The 14,177-nt window shown below is 38.6% G+C and overlaps 1 protein-coding gene across 7 annotated transcripts in view; it reads right to left on the bottom strand.

Moving 5' to 3' along the window:
- CPED1 (cadherin like and PC-esterase domain containing 1) overlaps nt 1–14,177 on the bottom strand; it is a 587,225-nt gene that overhangs the window by 506,944 nt on the left and 66,104 nt on the right. For all 7 annotated transcript variants that reach the window (XR_016231749.1, XM_089329475.1, XM_008258284.5 and 4 more), the window contains exon 3: nt 5,194–5,300. Coding sequence is in view for 6 of the 7 variants with exons in the window: in XM_089329475.1 (XP_089185601.1) it covers nt 5,194–5,300 (107 nt within the window). In the remaining variant the exon portion in view is untranslated. The remainder of the gene's footprint in view (nt 1–5,193; nt 5,301–14,177) is intronic.

Here is a 14,177-nt window from a genome sequence, read left to right as displayed (position 1 = left end):
CAGACAGAAGATCAACAAGGAAACAGCAGATTTAATCGACACTATTGCCCAAATGGATCTAACAGATATCTACAGAACTTTCAATCCTACATCTACAGACTTCACATTCTTCTCAGCAGTGCATGGAACCTTCTCTAGGATTGATCACATACTAGGTCATAAAGCAAGTCTCAGCAAATTTAAAAGAATTAGAATCATACCATGCAGCTTCTCAGATCACAGTGGAATGAAGCTGGAAATTAGCAACTCAGGAAACCCCAGAAAGTATGCAAACACATGGAGACTGAACAACATGCTCCTGAATGAACACTGGGTCATTCAAGAAATCAAAAGAGAAATCAGAAACTTTCTGAAAGTAAATGAGGATAACAACACAACATATCAAAACTTATGGGATACGGCGAAAGCAGTATTGAGAGGCAAGTTTATAGCAATAGGTGCCTATATCAAGAAATTGGAAAGGCACCAAATAAATGAGCTTTCAATTCAACTCAAGGATCTAGAAAATCTGCAGCAAACTAGACCCAAATCTAGTAGGAGAAGAGAAATAATTAAAAGCAGAGAAGAAATTAACAGGATTGAATCCAAAAAAACATTACAAAAAATCAGCCAAACGAGAAGCTGGTTTTTTGAAAAAATAAACAAAATTGACACCCCATTGGCCCAACTAACTAAAAAAAGAAAAGACCCAAATCAATAAAATCAGAGATGAAAAAGGAAACATAACAACAGATACCACAGAAATAAAAAGAATCATCAGAAATTACTACAAGGACTTGTATGCCAGCAAACAAGAAAATCTATCAGAAATGGATAGATTCCTGGACACATGCAATCTACCTAAATTGAACCAGGAAGACATAGAAAACCTAAATAGACCCATAACTGAAACAGAAATTGAAACAGTAATAAAGGCCCTCCCAACAAAGAAAAGCCCAGGACCAGATGGATTCACTGCTGAATTCTACCAGACATTTAAAGAAGAACTGATTTCATTTTTTCTCAAACTATTCAGAACAATTGAAAAAGAGGGAATCCTCCCAAATTCTTTCTATGAAGCCAGCATCACCTTAATCCCTAAGCCAGAGAAAGATGCAGCACTGAAAGAAAATTATAGACCAATATCCCTGATGAACATAGATGCAAAAATCCTCAATAAAATTCTCGCCAATAGAATACAACAACACATCAGGAAAATCATCCACCCAGACCAAGTGGTATTTATCCCTGGTATGCAGGGATGGTTCAACATTCGCAAATCAATCAATGTGATTCACCACATTAACAGACTGCAGAAGAAAAACCATATGATTATCTCAATAGATGCAGAGAAAGCATTTGATAAGATTCAACACCCTTTCATGATGAAAACTCTAAGCAAATTGGGTATAGAAGGAACATTCCTCAATATAATCAAAGCAATTTATGAAAAGCCCACAGCCAGCATCCTATTGAATGGGGAAAAGTTGGAAGCATTTCCACTGAGATCTGGCACCAGACAGGGATGCCCACTCTCACCACTTCTATTTAACATAGTTCTGGAAGTTTTAGCCAGAGCCATAAGACAAGAAAAAGAAATTAAAGGAATACAAATTGAGAAGGAAGAAGTCAAACTATCCCTCTTTGCAGACAATATAATTCTTTACTTAGGGGATCCAAAGAACTCTACTAAGAGACTATTGGAACTCATAGAGGAGTTTGGCAAAGTGGCAGGATATAAAATCAATGCACAAAAATCAACAGCCTTTGTATACACAGACAATGCCACAGCTGAGAAAGAACTGCTAAGATCAATCCCATTCACAATAGCTACAAAAACAATCAAATACCTTGGAATAAACTTAACCAAGGACGTTAAAGATCTCTACGATGAAAATTACAAAATCTTAAAGAAAGAAATAGAAGAGGATACCAAAAAATGGAAAAATCTTCCATGCTCATGTATTGGAAGAATCAACATCATCAAAATGTCCTTTCTCCCAAAAGCAATTTATAGATTCAATGCAATCCCAATCAAGATACCAAAGACATTCTTTTCAGATCTAGAAAAAACGATGCTGAAATTCATATGGAGGCACAAGAGACCTCGAATAGCTAAAGCAATCTTGTACAAAGCCGGAGGCATCACAATACCATATTTCAGGACATACTACAGGGCAGTTGTAATCAAAACAGCATGGTAGGCCGGCGCCGCGGCTCACTAGGCTAATCCTCCGCCTAGCGGCGCCGGCACACCGGGTTCTAGTCCCGGTCGGGGCGCCGGATTCTGTCCCGGTTGCCCCTCTTCCAGGCCAGCCCTCTGCTGTGGCCAGGGAGTGCAGTGGAGGATGGCCCAGGTGCTTGGGCCCTGCACCCCATGGGAGACCAGGAAAAGCACCTGGCTCCTGGCTCCTGCCATCGGATCAGCGCGGTGCGCCGGCCGCAGCGCGCCGGCCGCGGCGGCCATTGGAGGGTGAACCAACGGCAAAAGGAAGACCTTTCTCTCTGTCTCTCTCTCTCACTGTCCACTCTGCCTGTCAAAAAAAAAAAAAAAAAACAGCATGGTACTGGTACAGAAACAGATGGACAGACCAATGGAACAGAATTGAAACACCAGAAATCAACCCAAACATCTACAGCCAACTTATATTTTTTTAACTTTTATTTAATGAATATAAATTTCCAAAGTATGACTCATGGATTACAATGGCTTCCCCCCCACACCGTCCCTCCCACCCACAACCCTCCCTTCTCCCATTCCCTCTCCCCTTCCATTCACATCAAGATTCATTTTCGATTATCTTAATATACAGAAGATCAGCTTAGTATACATTAAGTAAGGATTTCAACAGTTTGCTCCCACACAGAAACATAAAGTGAAAAATAATAGATGATTTTTTTAAATGATGATGAAATCAGATCAGACCTATTGTCATGTTTAATCCCAGTGAGAGTCAAGTTGGGAATTGATAATTTCTTTTTTTTTTTTTTTACAGAAGATCAGTTTAGTATGCATTAAGTAAAGATTTCAACAGTTTGCACCCCCATAGAAACACAAAGTGAAATATATTGTTTGAGTACTCGTTATAGCATTAAATCTCAATGTACAGCACATTAAGGACAGAGATCCTACATGAGGAGTAAGTGCACAGTGACTCCTGTTGTTGACTTTACAAATTGACACTCCTGTCTATGGCACCAGTAATCTCCCTATGCTCCAGTCATGAGTTTCCAAGGCTATGGAAGCCCTCTGAGTTCTCCGACTCTTATCTTGTTTAGACGAGGTCATAGTCAAAGTGGAGGTTCTCTCCTCCCTTCAGAGAAAGGTACCTCCTTCTTTGAAGACCTGTTCTTTCCACTGGGATCTCACTCACAGAGATCTTTTTGCCAGAGTGTCTTGGCTTTCCATGCCTGAAATACTCTCATGGGCTTTTCAGCCAGATCTGAATGCCTTTAGGGCTGATTCTGAGGCCAGAGTGCTATTTAGGACATCTGCCATTCTATGAGTCTGCTGAGTATCTCACTTCCCATGTTGGATCACTCTCCCCTTTATTTATTCTATCGGTTAGTGTTAGCAGGTACTAGACTTGTTTATGTGCTCCCTTTGACTCTTAGTCCTTTCATTACGATCAATTGTGAACTGAAATTGATCACTTGGACTAGTGAGATGGCATTGGTACATGCCACCTTGATGGGATTGAATTGGAGTCCCCTGGTATGTTTCTAACTCTACCATTTGGGGCAAGTCAGCCTGAGCATGTCCCAAATTATACATCTCTTCCCTCTCTTATTCCTACTCTTATGTTTAACAGGGATCACATTTCAGTTAAATTTCAACACTTAAGAATAACTGTGTGATAATTACAGAATTAAACCAGTCATATTAAGTAGAACAGACAAAAAAAAATACTAAGAAGGATAATGTATTAAGTTGTTCATTAACAGTCAGGGCTATGCTGATCAAGTCACCGTTTCTCATAGTGTCCATTTCACTTCAGCAGGTTTCCTTTTTGGTGTTCAGTCAGTTGTCACCAATCAGGGAGGACATATGGTATTTGTCCCTTTGGGACTGGCTTACTTCACTCAGCATGATGTGTTCCAGATTCCTCCATTTTGTTGCAAATGACCGGATTTCGTTGTTTCTTACTGCGGTATAGTATTCTAAAGAATACATATCCCATAATTTCTTTATCCAGTCTACCGTTGATGGGCATTTAGGTTGGTTCCAGGTCTTGGCTGTTGTGAATTGAGCTGCAATAAACATTAGGCTGCAGACCGCTTTTTTGTTTGCCAATTTAAATTCCTTTGGGTAAATTCCAAGGAGTGGGATGGCTGGGTTGAATGGTAGGGTTATCTTCAGGTTTCTGAGGAATCTCCAGACTGACTTCCATAGTGGCTTGACCAGTTTGCATTTCCACCAACAGTGGGTTAGTGTCCCTTTTTCCCCACATCCTCGCCAGCATCTGTTGTTGGTAGATTTCTGTATGTGAGCCATTCTAACCGGGGTGAGGTGAAACCTCATTGTGGTTTTGATTTGCATTTCCCTGATTGCTAGTGACCTTGAACATTTTTTCATGTGCCTGTTGGCCATTTGGATTTCCTCTTTTGAAAAATGTCTATTGAGGTCCTTGGCCCATCTCTTAATTGGGTTGTTGGTTTTGTTTTTGTGGAGTTTCTTGATCTCTTTGTAGATTCTGCCCACTAATGTGCACTCGGAGAAGCAGCAGGTGATGGCTCAAGCAGTTGGCTCCCTGCCACCCACGTGGGTGACCTGCAATGAGTTCCAGATTCCTGGCTGTGGTTGAGCCTGGCCCTAGTATTTGCAGACACCCGGGGAGTGAATCAGTATTTAGTTTTACTATACCAGTGATGACAGCATTGTCTGTCCATCTGTTTCTCTCCTTCTCACTCTGTCTCCATTACTTTAGCATCTATCTACCTTTTAAAATGATAGATAGATAGATAGATAGATAGATAGATATTGTATCCTACCTAGTAAAACACCAAAGTAGGCAGCACCTGAAGTTGAAGGAGATGCTATCAAATAAAAAAATGATTACAGCTTTAAGATAAAGTATATAATACACGGCCAGTTGGAAATTTCTCTTAAGATATAGGGGTTCTATTTTTTCAAGACGTTTTTAGAAAGCATGATAAATCAAGAGATACCAGTGCTAATATCCACAGAGTTGATCAAATCCATGCACACTTTACCTTTTGATGAGTACCTAGCCGGCACATGTCCTCCTTGGATATGCAAGGGTTTTCTCCTGCTTTCCTAGAAGACAGGCAAATGAGCAGATCCCAAGGGCCCAAATCACCTAATAGCAAAAGAACATTGAAAACAGTGTTTTATTTTATGTATAAAGGCACTACTGATTACCTCAGATTAAAGAAAGCAATTATTTAAATTCTAAAGCATACATAATGTGATCCTCAGTGTATTTAAAAGAAAAATTCAATATTCAAAGGAACTGAAATTCAACTTTTCAGTAATCTAGCAGAACTAACACACTCATAGTATTATTATTAGGATAAATATGATTGTCTGAAGAGATCACAAAATTATTTTAAAACACTGAAAGCAGAGTCCTTTAAGTAATTAATCTTATAAATTTATAGTCTTATTTGGAGATTGGAAGGAAAAACAATCATAAAGTCTCTAACATAGGAGAAAGCTGTGAAACCAAATAATGATAAGAACTCAAAACATTGAATATTTTGATCTGGGCTTGGGTGTTAACATTAGTTTTCTCAGGTCTATAAGACCTTTTATAAGATTCATTACAAGGAAAAATTTGTGCTAGGTAGAGAATAAAATTCAGTGAAAATAAAGACTATAGGTTTGTATGAAAGTAATTGGTGATCTAGTTATAGACAGGAGAGTTGAGTATAAAATATCGAGTCCAACATGGACCAATGCAGATGATATTTCAGCTATTTCACCAAGGACAAAGCTCTCTGACAATAAATCACAGTAACTTGCCAAAATAAGCCCAGAAGAGTACATTCTTGCGCAACACTTGAATATTTTAAAGTTTACCTTTGTATGTATCTGTGGGTTCATTTCCCCTTATTTGAACATATATATCCACATGTCTTGCATATAATTGATGCCTTAAAAATATTCATGAAATGACTGAATGAATAACCCCTGATAAGGTGAAAAAAACATAACCGGATAGAGAAAGAAGCAAACAGAAGAAATATCTTTCCTGTTTAATGTTACTAACAGAAGACATAGAAACAAGTCTCTCAAAAATAAAACACAAAATAAAACACTGTAAGTAATAAATAAAAGAATTGATATTACTTGGGGAACTTTCTCTATTTTGAATGCAAACCTTTTCAAAAAGAACAATTTTGGTACACGTGCCTCTTTTAATCAATCTTGAGATAAATGTTCCTTCAAGCAACTATGTACACCAGACCTCATCAATCATCTTTTATATTAGGTTAAAGTGGCTTTTACAAGGCTAGGAAATAATCTCCAAATCCCTCTGTTCAAACTTCTCAGAATTTCTCACTTGAGAGGCATAACACTTCCAAAGCAGAGCTTTAGAAAAGAAAGGAATTTGAGGAAGAGAGCTCTATAACAAGTAGGAAAGAAATTTCACCCTTCATTAATGATATCCTTCTCAATTGTGTAAAAATATTTATTCATTTATTTATTTATTTATTTGGAAAGCAGAGTTAGAAGGAGGGAGGGAGGGAGGAAGGGAGAGAGAGAGTGAATGACAGAGTGAGAGAGAGAGAAAGAGAGAGTGAGCGCAATCTTTCCACTGGTTCACTCCCCAAACAGCTGCATGGCTGGGGCTGGAGCTGGAGCAGGCCTAAGCCAGCAATTGGGCCATCTTCTGCCACTTTGCCAGGTGGAAACGAGCTAGATCAGAAGTGGGATAGCCGGGTCTCAAACCAGCACTCATATAGGATGCTGGCATTTGTAGGCAGTGACTTAACCCACTCGATCATTTTCAATTTGACAAGACTTGTGGAGTCTAGGCTATTGGTTCCTCTATTTTCCTAACTATTTTATTATAAAAAGTTATTGATTGGCACACTTGCAATATTTCAACACACACACCCAGCATAAAGCGATATCAGCAGACGATTCATTTTCCCATTTCCTTATCGTTTCTTTGTGTTTGGAGCATATGAGCTCCTCTCTTCCTGTTCTTTATACAGAATAGAATACAACAATGTGAACTGTAATCACTTCCCTATGCTATGGAATACTAGAACTTATTATCTTCATATGGTTTGGGTACACACTATCTAATCTCCCTCTAATCCCACACAACCACACTCCCCAATCTCTAATAATCACTATTAAAAATTCAGAGCTGCAATTCTTTCTTAACTTCCACATCTTAGAAAGCATATACAGTATTTATCTTATAAAAAATATTTATCTTATTTGAGAGGTAGAAAAACAGAGAGAGAATGAAAGAGAGAGAGATCTCCCATCTGCTAGTTCACTCCCCAAATGGCTGCAGTGGCTAGAGGTAGGCCAGGGCAAAGCCAGGAGCCAGGAGCCGGGAGCTTCTTCTGTGTCTCCCACATGGGTGCAGGGGCCCAAGCACCTGAGCCATCTTCCACTGCTTTCTTAGGTGCATTAGTAGGGAGATGGATCCAAAGTGGAACAGCTGAGACTTGAACAGGCACCTATATGGGATGCTGGCACTACAGGCAGAGGCTTAACCTTCTACCCCATAGCTGGCCCCTGGCATATGTCTTTTTGTGCTAGGCTTATTTCAGCTAATATACTGATATCAATTCCATTCATCTTGCTGCCAGTGACAGGATTTCATTCTTTTTTTATGGCTGAATAATATCCCTTCCTGTATAGTTCTCATATTTTCTTTACCCATTCATCCATCCATCAGCAGACATGTAAGTTGATACTATGCCATGCTTTTGTGAATTGTGCTGCAATGAACATGGAAGTGCAAATATCTCATGCTGATTTCATTTCCTTATGATATGCACTCAGAAGTGGTGTAGCTAGATCACATGGTACAAGTATTTTTAGTGTTGTTGGACCCTCCCATACTGTTCACCATAATGGTGGTACTAACTTTCAAAATATCTGAATATTTTAAATTAACTTTTCGATTTATAGATGGGTTTATTTTCCCTTATCCACTTACATATACATATACATGAATATATATATGTATATTGTATGTTGCATATGCCTTAAATATAATTGCACAAGCATTTCCCTTTTTCCAAATCCTCACCAGCATTTGTGACAGTTTGTCTTCTTCATTGCCACTCTAACTGGAGTAAGATAATATCTCATTGCAGTTATGATTTTCATTGCCCTGATGGCTAATGATATTGAGAATTTCTTCACATATTTGCTGGCCATTTTTATTTCTTCTTCTGCGAAATGTCTACTTCGACCCTTTTCTCATTTCTTCAACAATGCTTTGTTTTTCATTTATTATTAATTTGTGAGGTGGTGGGGGGTGAGTGGAGAGAGAGAGAACCCTCATCTTCTGGTTCACACCCTAAATGCCTGCAATAGCTAAGAGGTCAGTCAGGAACCAGGAATTCCATCCAGTGTCTCCCACGTGGGTGGCAGAAACAACAACTTGAGCCATTCTACTGCCTCTCAGGGTCGGTATTAGTAGGAAGCCAGAATCAGGAGCCAGCACCAGGGATTGAAACCAGGTACTCTGATGTGAGACATAGGCATACTAACAAGTGCCTTAACTACTAGACTAAATGTATACTCTCTTTGCTCATTCCATAACTGGATTATTGCTTTTTGTGTTGCAGATTTTTGAGGTTATTATATATTCTGTATATTAACTCTTTGTCAGATGCATAGTTTATAATTTGTTTCTCCCATTCTGTTGGTTGTCTTTTCACTCTGCTTTTTCTCTTTTACTGTGCAAAATCTTCTGAGTTTGATACAGTTCCATTTGTCTAATTTTGCTTTGGGGTTCTTATCCAAAATATTGTCACCTGTGTCAATGTCTTGAATTGTTGCCTGTACATTTTCTTGTAGTAGTTTCACAGTTTCAGATCTTACATTTAGATCTTTGATCCATTCTGAATTAATATTTGTATATGGTGAGAGATGTACACAGTTTTCCCATCACCATTTATTGAAGAGGTTGTCCTTTCTCCTGTGTTTGTTTTTGGCACCACTATCAATGATGGGTTGACTGTAGATGTGTGGATTAATTTCTGGGATCTCTAAATTGTTCTAGTAGTCTATGTATCTGTTTATATACTGGTATCGTGCCATTTTTGTTACAATAGCTCTGTTGTATATGTTGAAATTTGGTGTTGTGATGCCTTCAGCTTTGTTGTTTTTGTACAACATTGCTTTGACTAGGCATGATCTTTTGTGCTTCCATGTGAATTTTAGTATGTTTTACCCAGCAATGAAGAATATCATGGGTATTTTGATGGGTATTGCACCCAATATGCAAATTGCTTTGGGTAATATGAACATTTTAACAATATTAGTTCTTCTAATTCCTAAACACGGGCGATTCTTCAATTACTTTCATTGATGTCTCGTAATTTTCATTGTTTTTTTTTTTTTGTACACACTTGTTTAAATTTATTTCAATGTCTTTTTTTTTTTTTGTAGCTATTGTGAATGGGATTGACCTTGTAATTTCTTTCTCAGGTGTAGATTTTTAGCCCAACATTTGAGAAGCCAGTTAAGATGCCCACATCCCACATCACAGTACTTGGGTTTGATAACTGGCTCAGACTACTGACTCCAGCTTCACACTAATGTAGAGCTATCAGGTAGTCATGATGTTTCAAGTAATTGACACGCACATGGGAGACCTGGAAATAAATGCCCAGCACTTCAGTCCAGCACAGGCCAGCTGCAGCCATTGCAGGTATTTGAGAAGTGAACCAGCAGATAGGCCTTCCAATTCCTCCCCTCCCCCACCTAACAAATAAATACTTTAAAAAATATTAATTTCTTTCTCGATGAGTCCATTATTGGTGAATAAACCACTACTGATTTGGGAGTATTGATTTTGCATTATGCAACTTAACCGAATTCATTTATTAGCTCTAATAGTCCCTTGGTGGAGTCTAGGTTTCTCTCTATATAGAATCATGTCCTTTGGAAACAAGGATAATTTGACTTTCTCTTTTACTGATGTATGCATTCTATTTCTTTCTCTTGCCAAATGGCTCTAACAAAAGCTTCCAGTACTATCTTAAATAACAGCAGTGAGAGTAAACATCCTTGTACAATTCCAGATCTTACAGGAAATGCTTTCAGCTTTTCCCTATTCAGGACAGGATGGTTTGTAGTTTTGTCATATAGGTTTTATTATATTGAGGTACATTCCTTCTACATCTAATTTTGTCAAGGCTTTTATAATGAATGGTATTGAATTTTATTGAATGAATTTTCTGCATCTATTGGTATGATCATATGATCTTCATCATTAATTCTGTTAATGTGACATATTACATTTATTGATCTATGTATCTTGACCATCCCTGCAGCCCTGGGATAAATCCAACTTGATTATGATGAGAGATATTTTGATGTGTTATTAGATTTAATTGGTTACTATTTTCTTGGGAATCTATATCCATTTGGAAGATTGGTCTACAGTTTTATTCTTGTTGTTGTTGTATCCCTGTCTGGTATGGGGATCAAGGAATGCTGGTCTCATGAATGAAATTTGAAGGGTTCCTTCCATTTCATTGTTTGGGTTTTTTTTTTTTATTTATTTATTTTTTTGACAGGCAGAGTGGACAGTGAGAGAGAGAGAGACAGAGAGAAAGGTCTTCCTTTGCCGTTGGTTCACCCTCCAATGGCCACCGCGGCCGGCGCGCTGCCGCCGGCACACCGCGCTGATCCGATGGCAGGAGCCAGGAGCCAGGTGCTTTTCCTGGTCTCCCATGGGGTGCAGGGCCCAAGCACCTGGGCCATCCTCCACTGCACTCCCTGGCCACAGCAGAGGGCTGGCCTGGAAGAGGGGCAACCGGGACAGAATCCGGTGCCCCGACCGGGACTAGAACCTGGTGTGCCGGCGCCGCTAGGCGGAGGATTAGCCTAGTGAGCCGCGGCGCCGGCCCCATTTCATTGTTTTGTAATAACTTGAAAAGAACAGGCATTACTTCTTCCATAAAGGTTTGATGAACTAAGCAGTGAAATTATCTGGCTGTAGGCATTGCTTTGCTAGGAGACTTTTGATTACCAATTCAATCTCAACCCTTGTTACTGTCCTGTTTAGTATTTCTATGTCTTTATAGCTCGACATCAGTGTATTATCTATATCCAGAAATTTATTCGTTTATTCCTGGCATATCATTACTCATAATAGTCCTTAATGATCCTTTGTATTTCATCAGTTGTAATGTCTCCGTTTTCATTTCCAGTTTTATTTATTGGAGTCCTCTCTCTTAACTAAAGGCTTATCAATTCTATTTTTTCACAAATCAACTTTCCACTTCATTGATCATATACATATTTTTTCATCTCATTTCTTTCTGCTTCACTCTTTATTGTTTTCTAAAGAGGTATGACTTATTCTTGTTTTTCTAGTCCTTGAGGTGCATTGCTAGGTTGATTATACAATATCTCTCTAATTTTTTAATGTAGGCACTTATTGCAGTTCATCTACTTTTAATTGTCCTATTGCTAGAAGGGAAATCTTTCTGACAAACAAAGGGATACAGACAATTGAACTCAAGCTCATGTCCTAGAGTTTCTCTGTTTGCTTGAAGTATCTAAAGATGCTGGAAGGCAGCTCAATAGTTCTGGGGGACAATAAGAAATGGAGCAGGTGATTTGGGAGTGAGCTAAATCTCAACCATGTGACAGCCATCAGGCCTTGGGCTTGGTAGATCTGTTCTACTCCATATACCCTCACCCTGAAGAAAATCTAAATCTAATTTCTATAGCTAAAACCAAAAACAATATGATGATTCAAATATTTTATTTTAAATGTGCACCTGGCTTTTTTCTGCAGAACCTTTTGATTTGTTTTCAAAAGGAAATACAAAGACTGTTTTTTATCCTGTTTTATTTCTAGGCCAGGAAATACTAAACCCCTAAGAAACCTCCTGTCATAGGATTCCCAACTAAACATTTAAGAAGATAAGGATATGCAAAGAGAGAGGAATTTCAAGCCACAGATTGTAGTGTTTATGTCTTAAAAACAGAGCACATTTCATATTCCTCTACATCTGAGGCATACCCCCCTTATAACACAAGGCACACACACAATTTCCAGAGTTGAGAAAGAGAAATACATATTTAAGCCACAAATGTTTGAAACTGGGAGGCACACTGGGAAACACACAATCACTGTCCCCAGTAATCTATTTGAGGGGTCTAAACATTTAAAAGAATCTAATATAATTTACAAAACACCACATACTTTCTTGGTATTCATAAGGGTGACTTCTCAAAAATATTTCAATATTTTTAATATTTAATTTCTTATTTAACATTATTAATTTTATTTAATATCTAATTTATTAAAATTAAAATAATTAAATTATATAAAACAAAGTACTACTTAATATTTTAATTTATTGAATATTTTATTTAATTTTAACATTTAATAAATAATTAAATATTTTAAATTAAAATTAAGCATTCAAAAATATTTTATAGTCCATAAATTTCACATTAGGATGAAGTAAACTATAAGTGAAATTGAACTAGTCTCTTAATATACTTCTTCCCTAATCCTTGCTACTATTGTTTGAAAATGCTGATTGTTTCCATTGAAAACTCCTGTTGTTACTGAATTCTATCTCAAGCCACCAAACCTCTATTTCCTACTTAAATATTTAATGACCTTTAAACTTTCTCCTCATTCCTCTCTTCAATGTCAGACATCAACTCCCTCCCTTCGCACTTTTTATTAAAGCTTTTCTTTAAGAAAAGCTGTATTTGTTTTCTGAGAGGTTCTGTGTGTTCAAATCTGGTTAAAGAAACCCTACAGCCACAGTGAATTTTAGGAACTGGGCTGAGAACAAAGCGCATCACTAGTTAAGCAAATCACATTCAGAAGTTAGCCTTGGAGCATTTGGGATACAAATTTGTACCTCAGCAAAATGGTAAATTCATGAATGTTCTAGGACTTTGGGGCCCTGTCCCACAAGCTGAAAGCATGGGCATTCAACAAGCAAGTGCCCAGGGTCTACAGCAGAGATCACAAACTGAAGATACACAGCCAAGTTGAGAGCTCAGATGGGCTGTATTAGGCCTGCACATCATTTGAGCATTTGCCATGTTTTTGTTTTAAATTTAAACACTGGCTAAATAAAAATGTCTGCACAATTCCCAGAAAATCCATATTTTAGCCTTTAGTTGAAAACCTGGAAGATGTGGTTAACACTGGGGCCATGCCCCACGGAAGAGCAACTGGCTAGGGCTAGCTTCCCACACGTTCTCCCATTTCCACAGTCACCCACCCCACACCTGATCCTAGCTCTGCCCTCAGCTTTGCTTGGAGAGCGGAGAACCATCCTAGAGCTCAAGCACATACTACTTTGTCAGTTTTTCCTGCATTGGTCATTCGCCAAGTGAATATTTTAGCTGTTAATGAATTGGACTTGTTCGTTAGACAGTGTTCGTTGAGATGTCTTCAGGCATTGGTGTTTGGTCAGTTGGTCACAGAGGGATGTCTGAAGACACGCTTTGATCTCTAGATTTGGTAGCATGCTCTTCCACAAGGTTCAAGAAGCTCACTTTACCTCCAAGGGCCTTTTCTTGGATATGTTCAGATTGGTAAGGACTGCAGGATGGCCTCTTAGGGTTTGTCTTCCATGCAGAAGCCTGGGTAACTCGAGTGGTCTGTAACCATTTTTCCCCTATGTCTCTTCTCTCTGGTTGAACTGCTGGAGTGCCAAGACCTGATCTTAGGTGGGCTGACCTCATCTCTTCTCAGATCATGTTCTCTGTTTCCACGTCCCCACATGGAACCCATGGAACCTGTCTCAAGGCTGCTGTCATGATTACAAATGGCTAAGGACAGACTCTTCTTTGTGTGTTTTGTTCCCACCCACCCCCATTATCCCCACCTCCTGGGGAAGGTTGACATTTGAGTGATAGGAGCCAAATTTGGTTTTGAAAAAAATAGGCAAAGTAGACCTTGGCCAATTTCAATGAAGGCTTCTTAGGTTTTACTGGTATGGGGAAAAGAAGAATGCTATGTGACTTAGCCTTGCTCTTTAGAATA

The sequence above is a fragment of the Oryctolagus cuniculus genome, chromosome 3 (genome assembly GCF_051225735.1).
Source record: "Oryctolagus cuniculus isolate XC-2025 breed Fujian yellow rabbit chromosome 3, ASM5122573v1, whole genome shotgun sequence".
Classification (NCBI taxonomy): Eukaryota; Metazoa; Chordata; class Mammalia; order Lagomorpha; family Leporidae; genus Oryctolagus; species Oryctolagus cuniculus.
The sequence above is the reverse complement of the archived record's forward strand: the minus strand, read 5'-3'. Positions and strand labels throughout refer to the sequence as shown.